General features: G+C 38.5%; 1 protein-coding gene across 2 annotated transcripts in view; it reads left to right on the top strand.

The window, feature by feature from the left end:
- EXOC4 (exocyst complex component 4) overlaps positions 1–26511 on the top strand; it is a 718447-nt gene that overhangs the window by 71595 nt on the left and 620341 nt on the right. For both annotated transcript variants that reach the window (XM_027573746.2, XM_027573747.2), the window contains exon 6: positions 11494–11737. In XM_027573746.2, the coding sequence (XP_027429547.1) occupies positions 11494–11737 (244 nt within the window). The remainder of the gene's footprint in view (positions 1–11493; positions 11738–26511) is intronic.

Raw genomic sequence — 26511 nt, forward strand, 5'->3', positions numbered from 1 at the left:
AGGAACCTTATAGCAGTGAGTATTTTTGTACGTATTTCTGTAGGACAGTTTCCCAGACACTGATCTCTTGGGAATGGGTTGTAGATATATCTGAAATACTCAACCCTTCAGCCTTTGGGGTAGCCAGTTGGGTCTTGGGGCAGTCGGAATCTCTAGGCAAGTTCTCTTAGCTACATGCAGCCACCTCCATTTATCCTCGTTGTGTTGGGTAAGTACTATTATTTTCTCTATGTGCCATGATGCCTCCAAAGTGAGGAAACCCTATTCTTAGGGTGCCATGTGTGTTATATATGTATAGGAATGTTGCACATTTTAAACTTCACTTACCAAATAGCTTTTTATTTATTATTATTATTTTTTTAAGTGAGAAAGCAGGGTGGGGACGTGCAGAAAAAGAGAGAGAGAGAGAGTCTTAAGTGGAGTCCAGTGCGGGGTTTGATCTTATGACCCTGAGATCATGACCTGAGCCAAAATCAAGTGTCAGACACTTAACTGACTGAGCCACCCAGGTGCCCCGTCAGATAGCTTTTCAAAGTGATTGCACCAATGCACAATCTGAACTATGCAAGAACTTTTGTTTGTCTATTTCTTGCCCTTAAAATTGGCTTTGTTAAACTTTCAATTTTTGCAAATGGATTTTCACAAATCTGACAGGCCCTGTGTTTTTATTTTTTTAGTTATTTAGTTTGCATTTCTGAGGTTTCTAGTGGCATTGAGAATCTTTCCATGTATATGAACCATTTGGGTCTCTTGTAAATTGTCTTTTGTTTGCCAGGTTTTTATTAGGCCATTTCTTTATTACTGTGTATATAAGAGAGTTAAGTGGATGCTGATCATTTTTCTGTTTTTCCACCCATCCCATATAGTTAATCAATTTCATTAGTTTCTGGCTTATTCTTCCTGTGTTTAATAAGTGCATATATATATATCTTAATACCTCTCTTCCATGAAGGGGAATTTTACTTTAGATACTCTCTTATATTTTGCTGTTTTCACTTTATATCCTGGAAATCACTCCATTTTAGTTCATATAGATTATGCTTTATTATTATTTTTAACACTTGCATAGTTCTCCATTATGTTGATTTATCATAGCTCAGCCACTCTCTTATGTATGGGTATGTGGGTTGTTTACCATATTTTGCCTTTCTAAGTAGTGATGTAATGAATAACGTTGTGCATATGTATTTTCATATTGTTGGAGGTGTATCATCAGGGTAAACATCTAGAAGAGGGATAGCTCAATCAAAAGAGAAGCCCATATGTATTTTTTGGTATTGCCAAATTCTCCAGAAGAGTTGTACCAGCTTACATTGTACCATGAGTGTGTGAGAGTGCTTGTTTTCCCCACAGCCTTGCCACATAATGTGTTGTTATACTTTATATTTCTGCCCATTTGATAGGTGAAAATGGTATCACAGTATTGTTTAATTTGCATTTCTCTTATGAGTCAGTTTGAAAAAATTTCTATAAGGAAATTTTAAAGCCCATTTTAATTTTTTTGTGAATTGTTATTGTCTTTTGTCCGCTTTTTTCTATTTTATCTTTACTAAATCTCTTACTGTGCTGTATATTAATGGACTTCCTAATATTGAACCAATTTTTCATTTCCTAGAATAAATGCCTCTTAATGATGGTGTGTTACTTTCTCAGTGTGGTGGTGAATTCTGTTTGCTAATATTTTACTTAGAGTATTTGCATCGATGTTTATAAAGGATATTAGCCTATAGTCTAAATCATATCAGATTTTGCCTTCAATATAATAATTTGCTTCATAAAAAGAATTGGGAAATTTTTCTTCATTTTCAGTGCTCTAGAACAACTTATGGAGCATGGGGGTTCTCTGATATTTGAAGGCTAGGGAATTTCCCTGTGAAAACATTCGGATCTGATACTTATTCATATTTTTGCTTTTTTAAATTTTCTCTCTTTTTTCCTGTGTAAATTGTTCTCTTTAAGCATTCTGTCTCTGTTGGGATCAATTTTAATAATGTGTGTTTTTCTAGGAAATTACTGATTTTGTTTAATTTTCAATTTTATTTATACAGAGATCAGTATTTTCTTATGATTTTGAAATTTTCTTTTTTCTTTTTGTCTTTTTATTTGCACTATCTCCCTTGATCAAAGTAGCTGGTGGTTTGTCTGTTGTGTTAGGGTTTTTTGTTTTTGGTTTTAATTTTCAAGAAATAATTTTGGTATTTTGGTATTGATTAGGGCTATTTTTCTGTTCTCTACCTCATTTTCTCCTTTTATCTTTATTTCCTTTTTTTGTGCTTTCTTCTGGTTTATTTTTTCTTCTGATCTAGACATTGAAGTCATGTATTTTAATTCTTTCATTTTTACTGATAAAAGTGTTCAATGAGAGGAATTTTTCTCAACACTTTAAATGCTTCCCATAGACCTTGATATTTAGTTTCCATTATCATTTAAAAAATATTGTCTCATTTCAATTTGTATTTGATGAAAATCCAGTGTTTTTAAAGATTTTATTTATTTATTAGAGAAAGTGCATGAGCCAGGGTTGGGGAGGTTGGGAGGGGCAGAGGGAGAGGAAGAGGGAGAAGCCGACTCCCCACTGAGCAGGGAGACCGATGGCCGATGGCCACAGAGCTCCATCCCAGGACCCCGGGATCAGGACTTGAGCTGAAGGCAGATGCTTAACCCATTGAGCCACCCAGGCGCTCCTTGATATAGTGTTTTTAATAGAAGAATTTCATACTCAAGGATGAAAGGGTCTTTGTGTTTGTTCTGTTTCTCTTAATCCTTTCTAGCTTTTTTGCATTGAATTCAGAGAGTATTGTTGGTAATACTTTTACTTCATGGGACTTATATTTTCTTTGTGACAATACACGATCAGTGTGAATGTCCCATGGGTACTTGAGTAAAAGGCACATTCTTGGTTATCAGGTGTAGAGTTGATATATATCCATAAGATCTGCCTTATTTATTGTTTAGGTCTTTGATCTCCTTTTTTTTTTTTTTTGTGATGTATCCAAGTTTTCTATTAATGGGCTTTCCCGTGTCTCTACCTCCCTTGTAGTTTTTGTTTCAAAACGGTGGCTGCTGTTTAATTTGGTATATAAATATTTGTAAGTGTTGTAGCCTTATTGTGAACTGTGGTGTGCGGTATTAAAAGATGCCCTTCGTCATCATGGTTAATGCTTTTTGACTGGCATCTTTTGTTCATTCTATATTTCTAGCCTTTCTAAATTACTAGTTTTGAGATCTGTGTATAGCATATTGTTGGGTCTTGCTTTGTGACTCAAATTGAAAATCCTATTCTTACAATAGGTAGTATGATCCATTGATATATATTGATAAGACTAATGTTTTGTCTCAGCTCTATCATAGTATTTTATAAATATGTATATTTGCTGTGTTGCTTTTTCTCTGAGATACTAATTCTTTGCTGCTTAATTTATACAATTTTTGTTGTTGTTGTTTAGGAGGTGTTTTTTTCCCCTAGCAATTGTCTTTTTAATGTATTTAAAAACTTAGAAAAATGCTCTTAGTCCCTTTTTAATGCTTTAATCTTTCACTCTCACATTTCTGTTTTTGTGGATATCCTTTAATCCCCATCTTTTGCCTAAGTAACAACATGACTTCATTTTCCTTTCTTTTCTGCAGTTTTTAGTTGTGTTTTTTACTTTTTGTTTTTTATAACGTACTTGTCTTAGGTGTCTTCCATCCACACCTGCCACTTGTGATTTTGTCTTAAATCTACACTTAAATTTTTAAATGCTCATCATCAATATTTTTTGCTGCAGTTTTTCCACTCATCTCTTGGCTTATCAAAAGGTCCTTAAGAAAGGGCTCATGGGTGCAGAATTCCTTTAATAGGTGCTTTTTTATTTTTTCTTTTCTTTTCCTATAGTCTTGGTACTTAAAGGACAGTTTAGATGGGTATAAATTCCTTAGTTTACAATTTTTACTTCCTGATTTTCTTTTTTTGTTTTTTATAAAATGCTATTTCATTATTGTCTTCCTTTGTGTATTTTATGAAAATTCTTTTATTTTTTTAATTAAAATTTTTTTTTATTTACATTCAAGTTGGTTAACTTATAGTTTATTATTAAGTTCTTGGTGGAGTTTAGTGATTCATCAGTTGCATATAACACCCAGTGCTCATTACAAGTGTCCTCCTTAATGCCCATCACCCATTTAGCCCATCCCCCACCCACCTCCCCTCCAGCAACCCTCACTTTGTTCCCTATGGTTAAGATGCTCTTGTGGCGCCTGAGTGGCTCAGTTCATTAAGTGTCTGCCTTCGGCTCAGGTCATGATCCTGGGGTCCTGGGATCGAGCTCCATTATTGGGCTCCCTGCTCAGTGGGGAGCCTGCTTCTTCCTCTCCTTCTGCCACTCCCCCTGCTTGTGCCTGCTTGGTCTCTCTCAAATGAGTAAATAAAAATCTTAAAAAAAAAAAAGTCTCTTATGGTTTGCCTCTCTCTGGTTTCGTCTTATTTTATTTTTCCTTCCTTTCTCCTATGTTCATCTGTTTTGTTTCTTAAATCCCACATATGAGTGAAATCATATGGTGTTTGTCTTTCTCTGACTTATTTTGCTTAGCATAATACCCTCTAGTTCCATCCACATCATTGCAAACTGCATGATTTCATTCTTTTTGATGGCAGAGTAATATTCCATTCTGTATATATATCACATCTTCTTATCCATTCATCTGTTGATGGACATGTGGGCTCTTTCCATTTTTTGGCAGTTGTGGACATTTCTGTTCTAAACATTGGGGTTCATGTGTCCCTTTGAATCACTATTTTTATATCCTTTGGATAAATACCTAGTAATGCAATTGCTGGGTCATAGGGTATTTCTATTTTTAACTTTTGAGGAATCTCCATGCTGTTTTCCAGAGTGGCTGCATCAGTTTGCCTTGTTTGCCCTTGTAAATTGTGATCCTGTAGACCTTGATGACTTTTTAACTTAGAAACTTAACAGTTGTAGTAGGATATGCCCTGGAGTTTGTTTGTTTGTTTTTTGGATGGCTCATTTTCCCAGATACCCAATGGGCTCTTTCATTTTGTTGATTCAAGACTTTTTTTCTTTATAATTTTAAGTAATCTATTGTTTGTTTTTCTTCTAATATGTGACCTTTTTCTTTGCCTGTCTTCCATTTCTACTACTTTCTCTTTGGTCTTTGCACTTCTTACTTTATATCCCTTTTATTCTCTATTTTGGTTCCCTGAATTTCCTTAATACCCTTTAGAAGATACTCATTTGAGTCTGTTTTCTCTTGGGTATTTTATAATTTATTCTTCCTGTCTGAAATGATAGCTTTTTTTCCATGATCTCTTCTCAATTTAGTCAATTTTCTTCTCACCTTTCTTTTATTTGTCCATGTCTGTTCTTAGTTTTGGGATTCTGACTCAAGGTGACTTTGTATCCCCAAGTTCTTTTTTGAATATATTTTTTCCATCTGGAGTGTTGTCAGCTAATTTTCTTGTGCTTCATGGTAGTTTTGTTGCAGGGAATTTTCCTCTGTTAATGTGTGTTGGATTTTTTGACACCCTCCCCTCCCATATACCTTCATACGAATTTGTTCATGTTTTCCTGTTTTCTTTTTATGGGTTTGGGGTGTTTTATAGAATTTCTAGCTCATTGGCTCCCTCTTCTGTCAGCATAGCAAAATCTAAATACTTGAGTGGATTATTGTTTTGATGGTAGGAGAAAGTTGTTCTCAGAATTTTGACTCTCTTGTGGGATTCTTAATTTTCCCTTTATGCTTCTTTAACCCTTTACTATCCAGTAGCCAAATGGCACTTCTCTCTTCCTTTTGTCTTATTTCTCCCAAAGAAGCTGGAGGTCTCAAATACTGCTCCTGCAAATTGTCTGCTTTTAAACTCTCTTCCCTCTAGTCCATGCTCTCATCTCTTGGATACTTTTTGAGTATTTTGAAACTTAGGGTGGACATAGTCTTTTTTAGAAGATAGTTGTAGATCAATCTTAGGATCATCACTAACCCCCTTGTCTCTTCAGCAGCCTACTTTGGCTCACAACAAAGCCTTGTGGCAGAGCAGGGGTCAGGCAGGAGCCTGGGAGATCCATTGCTGGGATTAGGTGTTTTTTTTTCTTATTTTTATTTACAGTTGTTGTGAATTTTGGGCCATTTCTATCTTTCAGGTTATCCTGAGGGTATGATTTGTATGAGTTTTGTTTGTTCTTCTGGTTTTTCTATTTTGTTTTTGGAGGAAATAAGGAGAAATGGGGACCTAAGTAATTACTGCTGTCCCTAGCAATCCAGGAGTTCCTAAAGCTAGAATTTTTAAAAGTACATTTGTTTACTTTCTTGGGGGTTTCTTTTTGTGTTTTGATGTCTTACTACCTCATTTAATATACACAGTTGTGTAGGCAATATTTTATTTCCATTTTACAGATGGAAAAATTGAGGCCCAGCAAGATGTAATGACTTGAGAGAGATTTACCCAGTTAGCATGTGGTAGAGTTGATAATAAGATCTAAAGTCCTATGATGCCCAGCTCTTGCTCTTTTTTTCTTTTTTTTCTTGCTTTTTTACTATCGTGCTATCTCTTTAGGCGCTTGAACTTACAAAGCCTAACATATATTATTGAATATTAATATAAACTATCAATTTGTTCATCTGTTCCTTGTGTCTTCTCTTATCCTGTTGCCCTCTTAAAATTGTTAGTAGCCACTTCTCCAATGGTGGCTACTTTTTGACTTTTTTTTTTTTTTAAAGATTTTATTTATTTATTTGAGAGAGCGAGAATGTGAGAGAGAGAGAGAGAGAGAGAGAGAGAGCACATGAGAGGGGGGAGGGTCAGAGGGAGAAGCAGACTCCCTGCTGAGCAGGGAGCCGGATGCGGGACTCAATCCCGGGACTCCAGGATCATGACCTGAGCCGAAGGCAGTCGCTTAACCAACTGAGCCACCCAGGCGCCCTACTTCTTGACTTTGAAAGATGCATCCTCCTTGCTCTAAAAGAGATAATGTACATATGTTAAGTGCTATCTCAAGGGAAACTGAACAGGTGTCATTTTTGTTTGTGTTTATAGTCTACTCTGTTTTTTGTTTTAGTAGTCTACCCTCCACTCTCCCTTCCCCTGAAACATACCATCATTTCCCCCTTAGCCCACTTTCACTTATGGGCGGACCAGTGCACGTTCATTGTGCTTTCAGTGTCCACCTCCGAGTTGAAACTATTCCTGTGCTGAGACTGTAAAAACCCCTAGCTTCATGTAAATGATAGCCCCTAGTAGCAGAGTTGGCAATAGCTTTTGGCAGCCTCCTTTCAGGAGAAGGGTGTTATATTGTCTGTAGTTTCCTTTAAAGTAATTTAATCTGCACCTTAGGGGTGCTTAGTTAACATTTTTGAAGTACCTTAATCAGGAATCCACACTTCAGGGGTAGTTAGTTAACATTTGAAAGACCCTAATCAAGATTCTATACTCCAGGAGCAACCAGTGCATCAGAGACTGCTCTCTCAATCTGTACTAGTGGGTGCATTAATTAGAATAAAAGATGTTAGAGGTAATTTTTCATTGGTAAAACGAATGGTAGTTAAGATAAATAGTTGACCAGGTATCTCCACTGAGACATGAGTGGAAGATAAGGATTTGATGAGGCCAGAAGCATACGTAGGTCTAGAGCTTGAGTTGGTCCTGTGTTTGTAACCCTCGCTGGGGGATTTTGTCACCTCATCTGGCCAGTGGTTGCATGTGAAGTCTCTGTAACACCCCATGCGCTAGACCTTGCCCGCCTTGGCCTGCTTTTCCACACAGAGGTCGTTGGACACATACTCTGGCTCCACTACTTTTTTTCTATTTCTTGTCCACAGAGGTGTTAGTCTCAATTTTGAACCAGACTGTTTCTTCATAACTTCTTAGTTTCTATTTTGTGTATAACTGTGTTTTGAGATTGGCTATCTCAACTATGAATTTATAGTGCCATTTTGACCAGAATTATTGTTAAGTGGTAACTTTGTTATTTTCTGTTTGAGAGTATTGTCACTCACTCTTCTGAGGCCAGATTCCTGTCTGTGGGGCAGCATTGTAGATATATAATTCTCTTGGTACTTTATTGGGTTAATTAGGCCTGGTGATTTTTTTTGAAGTCTCCTTTTATATTGAATTCTGTTCAATAGTGACACAGTTCTCCTGTATATAGACATAATGTTCTTGAATACGGCATGTAAATGAAGTTATGTATGTAGGTCGAAATCAGATATATCATATTTACATACTTTAGTTACCGTGCATAGTATAAAGCATGACATTTACCAGGAGTTTCTATGGTAAATGCTACCGTTATCTCTTACAATTTAACATGCATAAATGTTAAGTTAAATAATGAAGCTTCTTCATTACAAAGTTAAAGTGTATCACCAGGGTTCTTGTGCAGATTTGATGACGTGTATATATAGCCATGGTGTGTGTTACTAATATTTTCTTACCAAACGTACCGAGAGAAGAAAGCAGTTATGGACTGGTCTACATTGCTTCCTGTACTCCCTGGGAAACAAAAGGTAGTTTTCTTTTATAGAACACTTACCTGCTTAAATGGATTATTCACTTTATCTGTTATTTTTTTTAAATGGGCTATCTATAATCTAGGTGCACATAATTAGCTATAGGCCATGGAGCCAGAGATGTATAGCTTTACTCTTAAGTTGATATAATCATGGAATTGTGGAGCTTGAAAGGACTGGAGATACCATCTAGTTAATCGTTTCATGAGTCCCAAAGTGTCTTAGTTAAACCTTCATGAATCCATGCTTAGCCTCAAACCATAGACATGATTTATATCCACTTAGGCATGTATACCTACACATCCATATCTTCCTCCTTCCTTCCCTGTCTATGCATATAACAAGGAACAATTGGGGCCAATAGGATTTTAGTAGTAATAATGGGGAAGAACATGAAAATCTTAATATTTAGTACTGTCCTGCCAGTGAGGGTCTTCAAAACCAGATTCAAGAAATCCTCACTTGATAAGTATCTTCAGAGCAAAAAGATAAGAGAGAACTGGGTGAGAGAGTACAGTATTTCTAATTATAAAGTGTTCTAAAACCTGCACGGTGAGTACTATATCATTATAGGTACAAGGGAATGATTTGGTGTTTAGTTGTTTGGAAGTATGTACATTTTGTTCTAATTGTGGTGTGAGGCCCTTACTGAATTTCAGCTACATTATTTTTGTACTAGACTTTTTCTATAAAGCACCAATAATTCTGTCTGACCTTACAGGTTTTTGAAATTATTGGACTAGTCTTCATGGTTGATTATATTATCCTTTTAAATTGCCTTTTAATTTTCAGCTGATGTAAGTGAAATAGATAATATAAATTAATTACTATTGGATCTCTTCAGTGTTTATGCTCTAGGAGATTGCAGGAGACAAACAGAAAGATAAGGTTTTAAACAAATGTGCCATTTGGGGCTGTGGCATTTTATTATTCACACCTTGCTTATTTGTTATTTTTTAATAGGCTCTCTATCATATTAGTGCACATATAAGTAGCTGTATGCCACACCATCTAGGGGCTCATGGATTTAACTATGTTTATCTCCTCACCAATCCCTCTTGCGGCAGGTGCTTGCCACACGCAGGTGGCCCTTTGCTTGGGTCTGGTTGTGACTCATATGTACTCTTTTGTGAAGATCATTTTCTCTCAGCTAAATTTCTGTTACTTTTTTCCCTGCCTGAAGCTCTGCTTATAGTTGTGCTTCATTGCTTCCCCACCCCGCCCCACCCCCCTAACATGCTGAATTTAGATGGCTCCTTGGCTGCTAAGTGTTTCTGTCTTCTTGTTGCTGGGATTTGTTTTTGCAGCATGGAGGAATTCTGTGGCCTGAGGGGTCTAGTTTTTAATGAATAAAATAAAACCAGTAACTAAAATGTCCATTCTTGGAATGTCACATTTGGAAATATCAGTGCCTTTTGTTTTTGATTTTTTTTTTTATTTGCCATCAAAATTGTCATCTTCAGAGGCTTAAGCCACCTTGGTTCTACTCTCACTTTACTAGTATTTTTAAAAATTTTTAAATGGAATACCACATCATCAAATGTCTTCTATGTTGCAAAGAAAATCCTAGGAATTTGGTCATTCTTAATGTGCTTCTGTCTCTCCACATGGTTTTCAACATCGTGGATAAATATGTGGAGGACTTCTTCAATGAAGAACAAGCTTGTTGAAGTAATTATATCCTCCATATCCTTAAATGCTTTTGGTTCATATTTAAGGGCATTTTATGAGTTGGGAACAAGAAGAGTAGGGATTGGGGAGAATAGCCTGCATATCATCTGAAGTAGGGGTTTTTTGGAGACTTGATGTAGTGGTTATAAGGATTTACTCCCTGTAATGGGATATTTTCATTCTCTCCTCATAAATATATTGCAGTCCATTCCAGTGGTGCTGAACAACTTGGGAGTGGACTCATAGTATCATTGAGCTTGAATCTACTAAAGAAGAATGCATGCATTCTTTCAGGATATCGTATATTTTAAAAACCTGCCAGTCATTTTGAAGAATAGAGGAGAGGGAAGGATGGGGAAGACTTTAACTCTTAGGGTCCATCTTCTGGCTTTTACTCACCTTTGCTTTATTCTATCTTAATCCAACCATTTTTAAAATGAGATAATTATTTTTGGGTATTTGGGGGCACATATTTGTGTGTATGTGCATTAGTTTGAAGGGAAGACCTATGGTTTTCAGTAGATAACAGAGGTCTCAGATCCTCATCCGTCCCTTTCCCCAGCTCCTCACTGGGAGATAAGAACCACTGTGCTAGGCTGTCTTCTTCCATTCCAAAACCAGGTGCTTGTGATGAAAGCTGTAGTCTATAGATGTACAGAGACTTTTGACATATAAAATTATTTCTCAGAAAACTAACATGGATTAGCAAGACCTATTTTCAGTAGAGTGTGTTACGGTAGACCTATGTTTAAAGAAAAGTTGAAGGTGGTTCTTTTGTGTTTATGAAAAGTCTTCATTACTCTTTTCCTCAGAGTCTTGTCTCATGTTGCACATATTGTTCTTCATTTTTCTTCATCTCTTGTCATTTGTTTTAACTAATTTACCTTATCTCTTTTTATCAAGTTACTTATCTTTTCTAACTATTAAATAAGAGTTTTGTGACTGTGGTCTGGCTCTTTAGAATTCTGCAGCACCCAAGTATGGCATTTTATCAACAGCAAATGCTTAATAAATGTCATGAACTGACTAGTTCATTGTAGAAGTGGTCGTCTGTGGAAAACTTTCTGTGACTTGCTTGTTTTTAATGGCTTCCACCTCTTATTTTAACTGATGGATATGATTTGAGGAATATAACTGTTACTTTGTGATTTTTAGTCACTATGTAAATATAATTTAATTACAAATTTAATTGAAAAGTCTTCTCTAATTCCTTTAAGGGAGTAATCAAAGCTGTGATCCCATTTATTCAACCCATTCTGTTTTTGAATCTTATAATGGAACCTTTTTTCCTTCCTTCCTTCCTTTCTTTTTTCTTTACAGTAAGGGAGATAAACCTGCAGGATATCAAGGAGGATTTGGAATCGGATCCAGAGGAGAACAGCACCCTTTTTATGGGCATCCTCATCAAGGGACTGGCCAAACTGAAGAAGATTCCAGAGACCGTTAAGGCGATCAAAGAACGCTTGGAGCAGGAGCTACAGCAAATTGTGAAGAGGTCTACAACCCAGGTGGCAGACAGTGGCTATCAGAGGGGAGAGAACCTCACTGTGGAGAACCAACCAAGGTAAATGGGCATGCAGTTTGTTGTTTTGAGAATTCTACATTTTCTAGGATGGGGTATAGGTGAACAACTTCTGTTGATTGTTATTTCTTGAACTTGGGCTATTAGAGCCCATATGAACTCAGATTGGTGAAAATAGCTGAATAGGCATAATTTAGCTGGTTTTTGTTAAAGTTGAAAAGTTTTAAAGCATATTGTTCATACTCAAATGAAAAAAATGTACTTTTGAATATTAAGTACTAAGCATATTCAAGGCATTTATGTATAGTTATCTCATTTAATTCACACCACCACTTTATGAGCTACTTATTAGTATCTACATTTTATAGTTAGAGAAACTGGGGCTCAGAAACTAGTAATTAGTTCAAGGTCACAGAAAAAGTGGCTGGCCTTGGAGTTGAATGCATCTCTATGGTCTTTCCTCTGTCCTGTGCTTTCTTCTTTAATGTGTGGTGATATTTGCCAATAAGGCAAATAGGTTTCAGGAATTCCTGTATCTATTTAAAATAGCTAATAGGCTTTGGATTTCATAATTCTTGTTTTATAAGGGGAAACTGAAATTGTACTACAGTCCTAACTCTGTCTTGTCTTACACACTGAGAGATATGTCGGCCAAACCAGAAGTTCCGGGCATAATAGACTGATATCACTTGACCATGGGATAAGATATTTGAAATTGAGGCTTTTCTAGAAAATCCAAGATATGCTCTACACAGGTCTCTGTTCCCTCCCCACCCCCTTCTCTGCTGTTCCACCCCCCCCCCCAAGCCTCCATGTTTACCAGGGATTTGTCACAGTGGGGTGGGAGGAAAGAAACCAGTGGAAACTGCAATTTCATGTGAGAACAGAGGGCAAAGTGGAGCAGGTCTTCTCAGTTGCTCAAATAATGTAAGTTCCTGGGAGATGCCAGACAGTGTGTAGAAGGGATCATAATCTTGTGGACCTGTTGTTAAGGGAATTCTACTGTTTGAACATAGGACTTAAAAGTTTTTTTTTTTTTTTAAAGCAAATAACAAATTTAAGGAGAAAGAATAGCTTACTTAGAATTCCTCAGACTTTATATATTTTGGAAAAATTAATGTGTTCTATTTGTATTTTCCATATTCTCTGATATATCTAAATAACATTGATTTTGATTATACTTTAAAACTTCCAAAAATTAATTCCCTTGAAAACTTCATTCAAAAATGCAGTTGGTATGGGGTGCCTGGGTGGCTCAGTCGGTTGAGTGTCTGGCTCTTGGTTTCGACTCAGGTCGTGATTTCATGGGTGATGGAAAGAGGCCTGTGTCGGCCTCTGCACTCAACGGGGAGTCTGCCTGAGGGGTCTCTCCCTCTGCCCTTCCCTTCACTCTCTCGGTCTCTTTCTCTCAAACAAATAGTGTTTAAAAAAAAAATGCAATTGGTGAAGAAACCATCTTCCACCCATCTCCTGCCATAGATCATTTCAAAGCACGTGTTTTGATGGGTTTTGGAGTCAAGCAGACCTGATTTTGAATGCCAGCTCTGTAATCTGAAGAAAATAATCCTATCTTAGAGGAGTGCTTGCACTAGGTGAGGTCATGATTAGAGTTTAGTAGAGTAGCGCCAGTAAGAACTATTACATGCCCACGTATATATGAACACACGTGTTTATTTATTCTTGCTTTCTTCCTGAACTTCCATGTTCTTTGATCACTCACATTGTGATCCAGAGAGGCTGGGAAATGGTTCTAAATTGAACTTTGCTTTTCTTCTTTCTTTGCCTGGTGCCTGGATTTCCGTGAAGACCTTTTGCCTCCTTACTAATGAACACTCCAAAATTCTGGCTTGCTATTTGCCCTGTGCTGCAAGTCCCTAGATGAATACACTGAACTTTCATAGGGAAATAACATGACTATAGCGTATATTGGAAATAAAACTAAAGGGCACGGATCAATAACTTTTCTGCAAATCTCATTACAGTACCCTTAAAAGCAATGTGTCTTTCATAGGATTTTGACCCCTTTCTCTTCTGTTCCCTGAGCCCCTTCCAGAATTCACAACTGGAAATTACAGCTGTAGAAGCAGAAATTCAGCATACTGCCCCAGGAAATAATAAATGTTTGTGAGGAATGAGTTAGCAGAAGGGTTCCCCCCCCCCTTTAAGTTTTTTTTGTTGTTGTCAGTATTTAGAGCTTTTGTAGGAAGGATATATTGGACACTGGCAAGTGAACACGCTGCTTCTCTTGGTTTCATGTGTATAACATGATCCCATTTTATAAAATGTACAAATCTGAAAAATTGGGCCCAAACTATTAAGAGATAAAATAGTCCAGAGAAAGCAGATATTTGGGGTGAACCACTCATCTTGAAGATCAAAGATTAAAGTCTTGGGCTGGGATTCCAAATGACTGATAATTTTGAGCTAGTCTGTGGTGGCACTGTGTTTTTCAAATACCTTAAAACTCACAAACTAATGACCTTGGAAATGTCATTCAAAAGTGATTGGCATTGTTGCTTCTAGAGGCTGAAAATTTTAGAAGGGGTATTGTCAGATTATCCCTTGAAGCTTGCATGGTATTTTGTGTTCATCAAACTGTACTGGGATGTGTTAGTGGCATTTATTTTAGAAAGAAGTCAAGTCATAATACTTCATATAATTTACCACTCAAGGAATCTTATGCTGAAATACAAGAATCTGTTTTTCTTAAAGTTGGAGTGTAGGCAAAAAGAACCATAAATCCTTTTTCTCCCCAATATGCACATTCTTTCCCTCACCACCCCCCCCCCCCCCCCCCCCCCCCCCCCCGCAGTGAAATAACCTCTTCCAAATCATTAGCATATAAATGCTACTCTGAGGCAAGATACCAGTACTGTAACTTTCCTTAAAAGTTTCATTGTTCAACATCATCTTATTAAATATATTCTGGTTGTGATGCATTGCAAGCCTGTTTTCATTTGTCTTTATGTAGAGAGAATTAATGTGGTGTGCTATTTTGCTAGAAAGGAAGGAACCAGGCTAGTAAATTGTCATCCTTCACTTCCTGCAGAGCCAGAATATTCTCACAGCCAGCTTTTAAAAATCACTTCGGTGACCCACTTATTTTTTTGACACCGTCCCCCCAACCCCCTGGCTCCCAACTATCTGTTGTCTATAGGAGAGATACTCTTTCTTTTCATTCATAATCTACGAAGTGTCTATAAACCTCTGCTTACTATTAAAGAAAAATATTCAAATACTGTTGCCAACTCAGGATAAACTTTAGAGCAGCATGTGCTTTGCTAATCTCCCAGAACCTCCTGCTACCCATAATTTCCTCAGGAAGACAGGCAGTGTCTTCAGTTTCAGATGGCTCATGTGGTCCACAGTCTGGGCAGCTCTTTACCAGTGTCTTCATCTCCTGCTGCCTAATGACTGCTTCTTTCCCAAAATCTAGCTCATGAGCACTTCATAGCATTTTTTGTTTCCAAGAAGCTGGAAGAAGTTCTTTAATAATTAACAAATAGGAAAAGCACGAGGGAGAGGTAAGAGAAATAAAATCCTCTCCAGGTGCAGTATCAAGAATATGGAGGAGAGAAGGGTCTGAGAAAAGACAGTGATTGGCATGTGGGAGGCACCTCTTCCATCTATTTGAAAATGGGCCCCTTTAAATGTAGAGGCAGCAAATCACTGCAAGGGGAGGTGCTGGAGGGCTGCTCAGCTTTGGTAAAAATGGTGGTATTGAAGAGGACAGAAGGGATTGAGTGAGTTGAAGCTATGGCTGCTATGGAAACCCTTTTTCCTTTTGGAAAGAGATCATTTTGCCATGTTCCTTCATCTTGGTTAGGAATGACGGAAGATTAAGTGTCTGATCTAAAAGGCAAAGAACATTACATGTTCTGTGCCCACTGGGATATTAAAGATTTGTGGAAAAACACAGGAAAGAAATACGCTTTTATGCCAAAAGTAGTTGTGTTTGGATAATGTTGTAGATTTTTCCTCCCTCTCTATTTTGTAACTGTTAAGTTCTAGTGAAAAATAAATTCATTATTTAAGAATTCAAGTACTAAAGTTATCTTAATCAGAAGAAATCATTGAAAATGAAAATGCCTAATGGGGGTAACAGTGTTGAAAAATGTAATTAATACCTGTTTGGAGACCAACAGGGTCTTGACCATTAGATTACTTTCTATGATATATGTGTGTGTTTGGTTATCTTCTAACTGCTCTTAGAATGGAAGCCTTGAAAGTGAATGAGTTTGCCTTGCTCAGCACCCTATCTCCAGAATGTAGCACAGTGCCCACCTGACCCAATATTTGTTGAGTGAAAGAATGAATTCCCAGATATGTTGAATATCTACCGTGGACCAGACACTGGGCTGAAATGACAAAGAAATAAGGCATAGTCCCTGTCCTTAGAGAGTTTAAAGTCCAGAGAGGAAGAAAGGCATTAATCAAAGAACTTTCCAGTAATAAGTATATTAGTTTATTATGCTATTCTTTTTCCTTTTTAAAATTTGAAATTTTCAACAATACAGGGTTCAGATAATGTTTATTTCCTTTTCAGTTAACTATCTACTGGTATGGGTTTTTTTTTTTATTGATTTGTAGGAACTCTTTATCTATTAAGAAAATTAGTTCTTTGGGATTTATTTTATAATTTCCCTTCACTTTTTCTCTTTTGACTTTGTTTATGGTCTACGGTCGTACCACCCTGAACGCGCTCGATCTCATCTGATCTCAGAAGCTAGTAAGCAGGGTTGGGCTTGGTTAGTACTTGGATGGGAGACTTTGTTAAGATGTCTGGCCATGTAGGCATTATTATTATATATTACAGTTTTTGTTTTTATGAGGCTGTATTATCAAGCTTTCTTTCATAGCTTCTGAGTTTTGTGTCAAACTTAGGTCTTCCGTACTCTTAGACTATAAATAAAATTTCTCAACTTTTTTCTTGTATTTATATAGTCCCATTTTTAATATTTATGTCTTTGATACATCTGGAATCTGAAGGAGTGGCCACACCACTTTTAAACAGATGTAACACTTACTGAACTGTATTATAATGGGCTGTATGCCCCTTTCATTTCTGCCTCCTATGTATCTGCCATGTGATTGATTGTCAGTGTTAGCTGAATGCTTGCTGAGTAATTCTAACACTGAATCATTTACTTTATAGTCATGGGTTTTCTTCAAGGTTGATATTTGCCTCATTTCCTAAAACTTTTTTTTGCCTGGTAGGTTTGTAGAAATGATTGAATTACTGCCCTAAAAGTTGAAAAAAAAAAAAACAACTTTAAGAATATTTTTGAAACTCTGAGTCCAGAACTTGGAATGAGGGCATACTGATAAAATAGGGTATTCTTACAAAGTGGTTCTGTCTATGAGGAAGTCTAAAGGCTCAGTCCCCAAGATGAGTTTTGTAGTACAAATGCAGTGTCTGTGAAAAGACAAATAAATGAAACACTTCTCATGTTTTTTTTAAGACCTGTGGCTAGAGTCAGGCATATGAGTCTTTTTCATATAAGTAGCATTTCCTTTCATTTTTTCCTTTTTCTATTAGTTACTCTTCTCCTAAGTCTCTGAAATGTAGGATTTTGTGGGATTGGTCATTTTATTGGACAGAAAAGTCATTTAAGAGCAGCTTTGAAGCAAGGTCGAGCATTTGTCCTTGTGGCTTCTTGTAGCCATTCCCAAGCACTGCATGTAGCACCTGGACATGCCTGGAATCAGGGAGGGCCTTGATGTAATTTAGATGAAGTAGTTAATTCGAATCAAAGCAAGCGGGAAGCAAGTAAATTTAGCTTCAGTGATTATGATATCATTTGATTAAATCTCTACTTTTGATTACACATATCAGTGAGAACATGCTTTAAATATACTCAACTGTTAAATATTGAAGGGTATGAATAGGATGAACCAATGACAGAAGAAATTCCACCATTCTTCAACTAGAACATATCCCCTGCAGCTTTATTGCAATATTTTTAGAACAAATGAAAGTTAATTCTTTACATGTTGGGACTTAATATACCAATTAACTAAAACATAAAATTTATTACCATGGAAGATAGTACTGGTTCCAAATCTATGTATGTTCTAGTAAGACTTAATAAATAAATTGGTAATAGCTTCATAACATATCAGGTGAATTAGTAATGTTAATAATGTTCTTTACTCTCTTGTAAGCATGGAATTGGACAGCTGTCTTTCTGACTGTGTATTGTTCTTGGGTTATAGTCTTCAGAGAAAGGGTGTTTGGCTAAATGGGACAGGTCTTAATATTAGATTGCTTAAATCTTTATTTACATTTGTCAGGGTGGAAAAAAAAAAACCCAACAAAACCTGCTTTTGAATTCTTTTGTTTTGCATGCTATTGCAGGTTTGAGTTAGAGATCATACGAGTTAAAGGAATGGCAGATTAAAATCTATTTCATGGTATATTGATAACACTTAGGTGTGAGCCTTCATGCTACATTGGGGCCCCCTTCTCTATTTGGCAAATAGCGGTAGCTGCCTTAGGTCTTATTTTCTGGGCACTTGTTGGTGTTAGACGAAAAGGTATTCCATATTCAAACTGACATTAGGTCTTCCATTGCAAAAACACAAATAAAACCCTTGTGTCAAGTGACAGTCTTCCCTTGCTGACATTTAGGGTCATATCAGATGGGATTAAAGCATCGTCATGTGTATCTTGGGCTGTATTTCGTACCTTAGGGGCTAGTCTAACTCCTGGCCCATTTCATTATCACGGTCTCTAATCAGACCGGACTATGAGTTTGCAAGAGGGGGCTTAACTGTGTTTTTGCAGCCTGATCTAGGGCTGGGCACATATTAAATGCCCAAGAAGTTTAATGAATGAATAAGAAAAAGATGCTAAGAAGATAATTTTTTAATAAGAGGAAGTGAATTTAAAAAAAAATCTCTGCACCGCTTACAGGAGTGGGATCTAAAGATCAGCAGCACCAATGCCATTTGGAAGCTAGAAATGGAGTGATTAAATTAGAATCTCTGGGTGCAGGGCCTGCAGGGGTCTATGCCTTAGGTAATTCTCATGCATGTCAAAGTTTGAGAACACTCTTTATATCATTACAGACATCGCAGAGTTTTCTGCTTTTGTAGTATTTATGCTTTGCAAAGCAGTTAGTCATCTGGCATCTCACCTGAGCGAGCCTCACTATTGGCCTCATCACAGGTAGGGGCGTTATTCTTAATCCCAGATGTACTCAGGGAAATGTGAAAGCCGAAATAATTTGACAGTTCACAAAGCTTGGTGGTGGTGGAATTAAGAGCGTAAGTAGTCTCTTTCCATCATATAAGTTTGCCTTCTGTCTTCTATAAAGATGACGCTCCTAATTCCTTTTCCTGGGCCTGATTTTGTTTCTCCACCGGAGAAAGGCAGTATTTGTACTGATGTATCCGTTCTCCCACCCAAACCCCCCACTGTGATCAATGACAGGCCTCTCAGAGACGGCTGGACATGTTAAGAAGTGTGATCAGCAACCACAGAGTAAATGGATCTTAATTAGCTCACCTGAGAATTAAACTGATGACTTAGATACCCAAGCAGTTCCCTTAGGGACCTGGCACATTCTTGTACTAAAAATACACACCTAACATCTTTGGTTATCTCTGAGAAGGGGATTTATGGATAATTTTTCTTGTGTTCCACTATGATGAAATATTATTGTGGAATGGGGAGAGGTGTTTTCCCCCTAGCTTCAGTGAGGTATAATTGACATACAACATTGCATAAATTTAAGGGGTAGAACATGTTGGGAGGACATCCTTATATATTTCAAAAATGATTACCGCCATAGCATTAGCTAACAACTGCATCACATCGATTAATTACCATTTCTTTTTTTTTAAAGATTTTATTTATTTATTTGAGAGAGAGAGAATGATAGAGAGCATGAGAGGGGGGAGGGTCAGAGGGAGAAGCAGACTCCCCGCTGAGCAGGAAGCCCGATGTGGGACTCGATCCTGGGACTCCAGGATCATGACCTGAGCAGAAGGCAGTCGCTTAACCCACTGAGCCACCCAGGTGCCCAATTAATTACCATTTCTTTTTTGTGGTGAGAACTTAAGATCTACTCCTAGCAACTTTCAAGTCTATAATATAGTATTAACTATACTCACCATGCTATACATTAGCTACCCAGAACTTACTCATCTTACAGCTGCCAAGTTTGTACTGTTTGACCAACTCCCCACTTTCTCCACCCCCAGCCCCTGGCAACCATCATTCTAGTCTGTTTCTTTGAGTTTGGCTTTTTTAGATTCCTTGTATGTGAGAACATACAATATTTGCTGAACGTATTTCCCTTATCCTGATACCCTTAAGTTTCATCCAAGTTGTCACAAATGACAGGATGTCCCTCTTTCTCATGGCTAAATCATATTTCATGGTACATATGTATACATGTGTTATGTATATGCGTTCATATACACACACATGCATACCACATCTTCTTTATCCATTTTTTTCATTGATGGACACCTAAGTTGTTTTCCCATTTTAGCTGTTGTGAGCAATGCTGAAACAAACATGAGAGCTCAGACGTCTTTTTGAGATCCTGTTTTCATTTCCTTTGGGATATGTACCCAGATGTGGAATTGCTGGATCATATGGTAGTTGCATTTTTAATTTGTTGAGGAACCCCCATACTATTTTGCATAGGAGCGCCACCAATTAACATTGCCAACCAACAGGGCACAAGGAGTCCCTTTTCTCCTTGTCCTTGCCAATATTTGTTTTTCTGTTGTCGTTTGATGATAGGCATTTTACCAGGTGTGAGGTGGTATCTCATTTTGGTTTTGATTTGCATTTCCCTGATGATGAATGATGCTGAACACCATTTTGTGTACCTTTTGGTTATTTGTGTATCTTCTTTGGAAAAATGTCTTACTTAGTTCTCTGCCTGTTTTTAAATTGGATTGTATGTATGTGCCTTTTTGGTGTTCCTGAGTTGTATGAATTCTTTATATAGTTTACATATTAACTCTTTATCAGATATATCGTTTGCAAATACATTTTTTTAAGATTTTATTCATTTGAGAGAGAATGAGAGTGTGCCTCTGTGCACGAGCGGGCAGAGGGGCAGAGGACGAAGCAGACTCCCTGCTGAGTGGGGGTTCCCAACTTGGGGCCCGAGCCCAAGACCTCAAGATCATGATCTGAGCTGAAGGCAGACGCGTAGCTGACTGAGCCACCCAGGCGCCCCTGTCATTTGCAAATATTTTGTTCTGTTCTGTGGGTTGCTTCTCATTTTTTTGGTGGTTTCCTTTGCTGTGCTGAAGCTTTTTAATTTGATGTAGTCCCAATTGTTTGTTTTAACTTTTTCTCTTTGCTTTTGGTGTCAAATCCAAAAAATCATTGCCAAGGTTGATGTCAAGGAGCTTACCTGTGTTTTCATCTCAGAGTTTTGTGGTTTCAGGTCTACAGTCGAGTCTTTACCCCACTTAGAGTTGACTTTGGTGTATGGTGTGAGGTCATGATCCAGCTTCACTCTTCTCCATGTGGCTTCCAGTATTCCCAGCACCTTCTATTGAGGAGGTTATCCTGGGAAAGGCTTTTCAAAGAATGATGCTAAATACTTTAATTAAAAGGAAGAAGGCCTAGGTCAGTTTTCTAATTTTAGTCGCTAGTTTGCCATATGTTAGAATTAATTCACTGGGGTCATCTACCGGGGATTCAGGCACTGAGCATGAGAGTCTGACTTACAAGTGGGAAAGCGACACAGGACGAAAGCTCCCAGCACCAGGGCCCACTACAGTGTGCTTTTTATTTTTGCTCTGTTTCTTTCTACATTGCTAATAGTTTTTTCCTGTTCTTTTCATCGTGCAGATGGAGAATTAGCATTCCTCAAATAGTAACTTCTTTTACATGAAGATTGTTATTAATAAGTGGCAAAACTTATCTCTACCCCTTTAAGAGTAGGTATTAGATAACCCTGAAGATTAAATGGGATCTCTGTCCTGTTTGAAATGGAAAATACTCTTGCTCAGCCAGGCTTATTAGGAAACCGTGTATGTGAGGTGGAGACATGTAAAACAAAGACCATCTTGATAGGAAATAATTGATGATCAGTTTCCTTTAATTTTTCACATAAGACCCAAGCTCCGAGGTCAGTGTTTTCTTATCTCTTAGAGCATAGTGGTAGGGAAATAAATAGTCTGTGGTTTTTGCCTTTGTCTATCTGTGGGAAAATGCAGAATCCTGATCTTAAAGTCTCAGCAGATAGGAAGTAGTAGAACGGAACTGACTTTCTACCTCGTGTGTGTGTGTCTGCTTCGTGACCAAGTAAGGCAGCTCCTTGGCTGCAAACATGGGTTTTGCAGCCAAATGACTAATTCAAGGTTCCCTGGATGTTAAATTTAGATTCAGATGGTCGTATCTCACCTTAAATATTGAACATTTTTCACATCTTGATGATACAGCTTTATACCATAGACACTCCTTGTCCCCTGGTAACGCTTCCTTAACATTTTCTTCTTACGTTTCTTGAAGACAAGACAGGTGTAGCTGCAAGTGGGAAGTTAGTAGAGGATCTGGGAAATAAGTAACATTTTACTTATAAGAGGGCTGTTTCCAAAACCTGCCAGGCAATCGGATATATGTTTAAAGAACAAACACTTTCTTCAACTTGACACTTCTGTGTTCTTGTTTTATTTTTTTTTTTACACACAATAGATTTTATTACAGTATTATTAAAGTTAGTTCTGAGTGCATGTATCTTTCAGCTTGAACTGTACTTTTGATTCTTGTGGTAAGGTTGGTAAGGTTATCTTTTTAGGAGGGTAGTTATATGTGAAATGATTTTTTATTATGGGCTTCTAAAACCAGGCGATTATAATATGTAACGTATTTCCTCACGTTATCGATAACGAGGCCTCTATGTACCCCATCTGCTGGACCTCATTTTTTCAACACATACTTACTGCCTATCCTATGTGGAACACTATGACAAATACTGGAATAGAGTGGTAAATTGGCCACAGTTCTTTGCCCTCAATGAGTGTACAGTGTAGAGAGGGAGAGGCAAGGACTGGAGGAAAGCAGAGAGTGGAGAGCTGTTTTAGGGGATGATATGGTTGGTCTGCATTAGCAGAGAAAACATGGCGTAGAGGCAAGTGGTCCATCTGAGAAGATAGTAAAGATGACTGATTGGATTTGAGTGGGAGGGGAGGTGGGGGTGATTTGCTGGGGAAGGCAGTACCATTCACTGGCATAGGGACCATGGAGGAGTAGGTGGGGGGGTAGCGATAGGATGAGTTCTGTGTAAGACCTGTGAAGTTTGAGGTCCAGAGCTCAGGAGAGTGGTCCGGCCAGAAGCTGTGTGGAGGAGTCATTCACAGGTGGAACGTTGAAGACCGTGGTGAGCGAGCCCCCCCAGAGAGAAAGTATGAGGACTGGGAAGAATTCACAGGACTCCAGGGACCGGCTGAGGAAGAGGCTCCTGAGAAGGAGCCGCCGGAGAGGTAGAAGGAAAGCAAAAGAATATTGGGTTGTGGGACCAGTGGGAGGTGGTGTTTTGAGAAGGAGTAGTCAGTAGAAACAAGTGCTGCACTTATTTAAATAAGGGCCAAAGAGTGTCTATTATAGATGGAGCAAAATGATGTTGGAGACTTTTGAGTTGTTTTAGTAGAATACCAGGGGTAAAAACTAGTTTATGGTGAGAAGGTAGAGCCCGTTTGGACAGTTCTGTTGACACTTTTTCCAGCCTTGGTTTCCTTAGCATTGTACAGTTCTGATCTCTCTTTGGCCTCTTTCCCTTCTTTCCTTCCTTCCTTCCTTCCTTCCTTCCTTCCTTCCTTCCTTCCTTCCTCCCTCCCTCCCTCCCTCCCTCCCTCCCTCCTTCCTTCCTTCCTTCCTCCTCTTCTTCTTCTCTTTCTTTCTCTCTCTCTCTCCCTCCCTCCCTCCCTTCCTTAAGATTAATTTATTAGAGTGAGAGCATGCGGAGGGAGAGGGAGAGAGGATCTGAAGCAGACTTCCTGCTAAGCGAGGAGCCCAACGCAGGGCTCCATCGTACAACCCTGAGATCATGACCGGAGCTGAAATCCAGAGTTGAAGGCTTAAGCAGTTGAGCCCCGCAGGCATTCCTGGCTTCTTTTTAAAAATGACTTCCTTTTTTTCTAATACCCCTTAAAAGGAACATCCTCTAAAATTGAGGCCTTTGTTTGAACCTTATCTGCGTTGTAGTTTCACTGTCTATGAAATGAGGATAAAAGCAGTCCCTTCCTCATAGGGTTATCCAAAGGTTTAAATGAGATAGTTGAAGGGCAGCACTTCCCACCACGCTGCCTGGCAGGGAATCAGGGTGGCTGTGATTGGCATAGTGGTCTTTGTTACAGTCCTTGTTGCTGTTGTCATCGTCCTCTTTCCCCTCCTACTTCAGCCCTCCGGCTTCAGAGCTCTCTTCCATTATGCCAGCTTTAGCTACCAGCCCCATGCTGAGGACCCCAGCTCAGTGTCTCTGATCCTAGACTTCTAGTATTGCCGCCACCCTACATTGCTCATTCTTTGACTCATGACCTCAGGCACCCATGAAATTTGACTGTTTTCTCCATTCTGAGCGTTGGGCCTTGTGTTGGAAGAGATGTGTAGTTACAAGGAGGCATAAACCAAGGTCTCTGCCCTTTCTTTCTGGCCCTGGAGGCCATGCATGTCACTGTTTTGTCACTACACTGTGTCCATTGTGAGCGTCTGTTTTTGGAGGGAGTATGGAATCCCAGAGGAATGAAGGAATTCGCTCTCACTCTGTGAGTTAGGCCTCCTTCGGTTATCAGTGACAGATCCCAGATCCAACTAAATCGAAGCGGGAGATTTACTGGAATGATGCTGCTATATCTTACGGAGTACAAGCTGGTATATCTTCCTAACGGAGCTGAAGGAAGGACAGAGATGCAGCTGGGCCATGCAGACATCCGGCGCATCTCCTGGGTCTCTCCCCCTCGCCTCTTCCACATGGTAACTGTTAAAGGTACAGAAAACAATTTACTGTTGTTCCAGGTTTGCTTTTTTAGTATACTTCTGTTACATTTTGGCATGTATATCTCACCACCTGTGATTAGGAAACTGTAATTGAAGAAGTTTGTGTCTGAGGAACCTGCGATTTGGAATGTCCTCATGACGTCTTGAAGGCCCCATGGATATGCAGCGGAGAGCTGGCTTCAAGTCTGTGGTCCTCAATGGCATATATACTGTCTGGCCATCCCAGGATTACTATTTCCCTTTACCAACTCTCATGCTGTGTTGCTGTTAGTGCATATTCTTTGTGGCTCTAGGAATAATCTCTGTGGTACATGTGAGAGAGAGAATGTGTGTTCTTTTTTTCTGAAGGGTAGAAATGGCAATTAGTTGAAATTTTAATCTCTGAGGTTCTTAGGCTTCTTTGTATATGAGGCCTTTTGTTGAGTTCCGTTTAAGGAGTCTCTTGTACTTTATTAATTCTGGCTGCTCTTTTGTCTTTTAGACCAATGGTGAAAACCTTGAGCCTAAAATGATTTAAGCGACTGAGTTAACTGCAATGGGATGTTTTACTTCTTTTATTTATTTAAATTTTGTGGTGGGAGTGGGGAATAACTTTAGCGGGGCTTTGTGTGTTTGGGTGACCCTCAGTATGTCTGCAGCTGAAGGCAGACACTTGTTTTCTCAATCTAGTGTCGTGTGGGCAATTGGCGAGTGTCTATGAATATTCATCTTGTTTCAGTTGATTTCTGGTGGCTCTAAATTGGGCCAGACTAGTGTGGATTTATGTCCTATTTATGTGAGTGATTCCCAGTCTCTCTTATTCTTTGATGCTTCAGGAGAGAGTCGTCTTACTTTTTCTTTTTTAAGGAGTGCATATGGTGTGCCTTTGCAAAGTGTGTGTTTTGACTTTAGTTTCTTTTTCCTTGTTAGCCATTCACTCCTCATCCTACTGTGGAGGTGTCAGCTTCCAGTGCTCCTCTGAAATCCTCTTGCCAAGGTCCCTGGGACCTGTGAGTTGTACGATTCTCCATCTTTACCTTCTCTGACCTCAGTGTAGCCTTGACTGTGGATATTTTCTTCTCCTTTGTCTTCTACAGTTTTCTTTCCTGGCTTCATTCTTCCTCCCTAGCTACTTCCTAACCATCTTTTCAATGCTGCTCTTTTGGGAAGTGTTGGCTGTGGACCTTGCTTGCCTTACTTACTCTGCATATTATCCCTGAGTGATCTCCTCTCAAATATTTATCATTCTTAAAAAGTTCTTTCCAGTGTCAGTCTCTCCCCTGAGCTCCAGATTTGCATACCCAAGTGCTTAAATAAATAACACCTTAAATATAACCAGATGTAAACCCACATCTCTCCTTCCAAATTTCTGCCTTCACTTGAATGCTCTTACTCTCAGGAAAGATAACCATCATCTTCAGAGTTGCTCAAGCCAGAAACCCAGACAGAGGGGCCCTGAACTCTCTTCCCTCTACCTGGTTCTGTCCAATTTCTGCTGTGCTCCTTCCAGCAGTTCAGTGAGACTCCTAGAGCAGGTATTAAATAATATTTTGTTTTTATGGATGGGAACACTTAGAGAAGTTGAGATTTTTTTTATTAAAAAACATAGGAATTATTGATGCTCTGAAAGCGCATGAATCTTGATTTCTTACCGATTACTTATATTAGTGGAAAGAACAAACCAAAAGGAACCGACCAAAAGAGAAAAGCTCATGTCCCCCTGTAGTAAGACTCCAAAAGAATCCGCTTTCATAATACTTCTTTTTGAGACATGAGTTTCCTTTTTCACTGTTTTATATGTTCTCACTACAGGGGAGGTGTTGGGCCCTGCTGTCCTCACTCAATGCCATAGCTGATGGGTTTC

The sequence above is a fragment of the Zalophus californianus genome, chromosome 12 (genome assembly GCF_009762305.2).
Source record: "Zalophus californianus isolate mZalCal1 chromosome 12, mZalCal1.pri.v2, whole genome shotgun sequence".
Lineage (NCBI taxonomy): Eukaryota > Metazoa > Chordata > Mammalia > Carnivora > Otariidae > Zalophus > Zalophus californianus.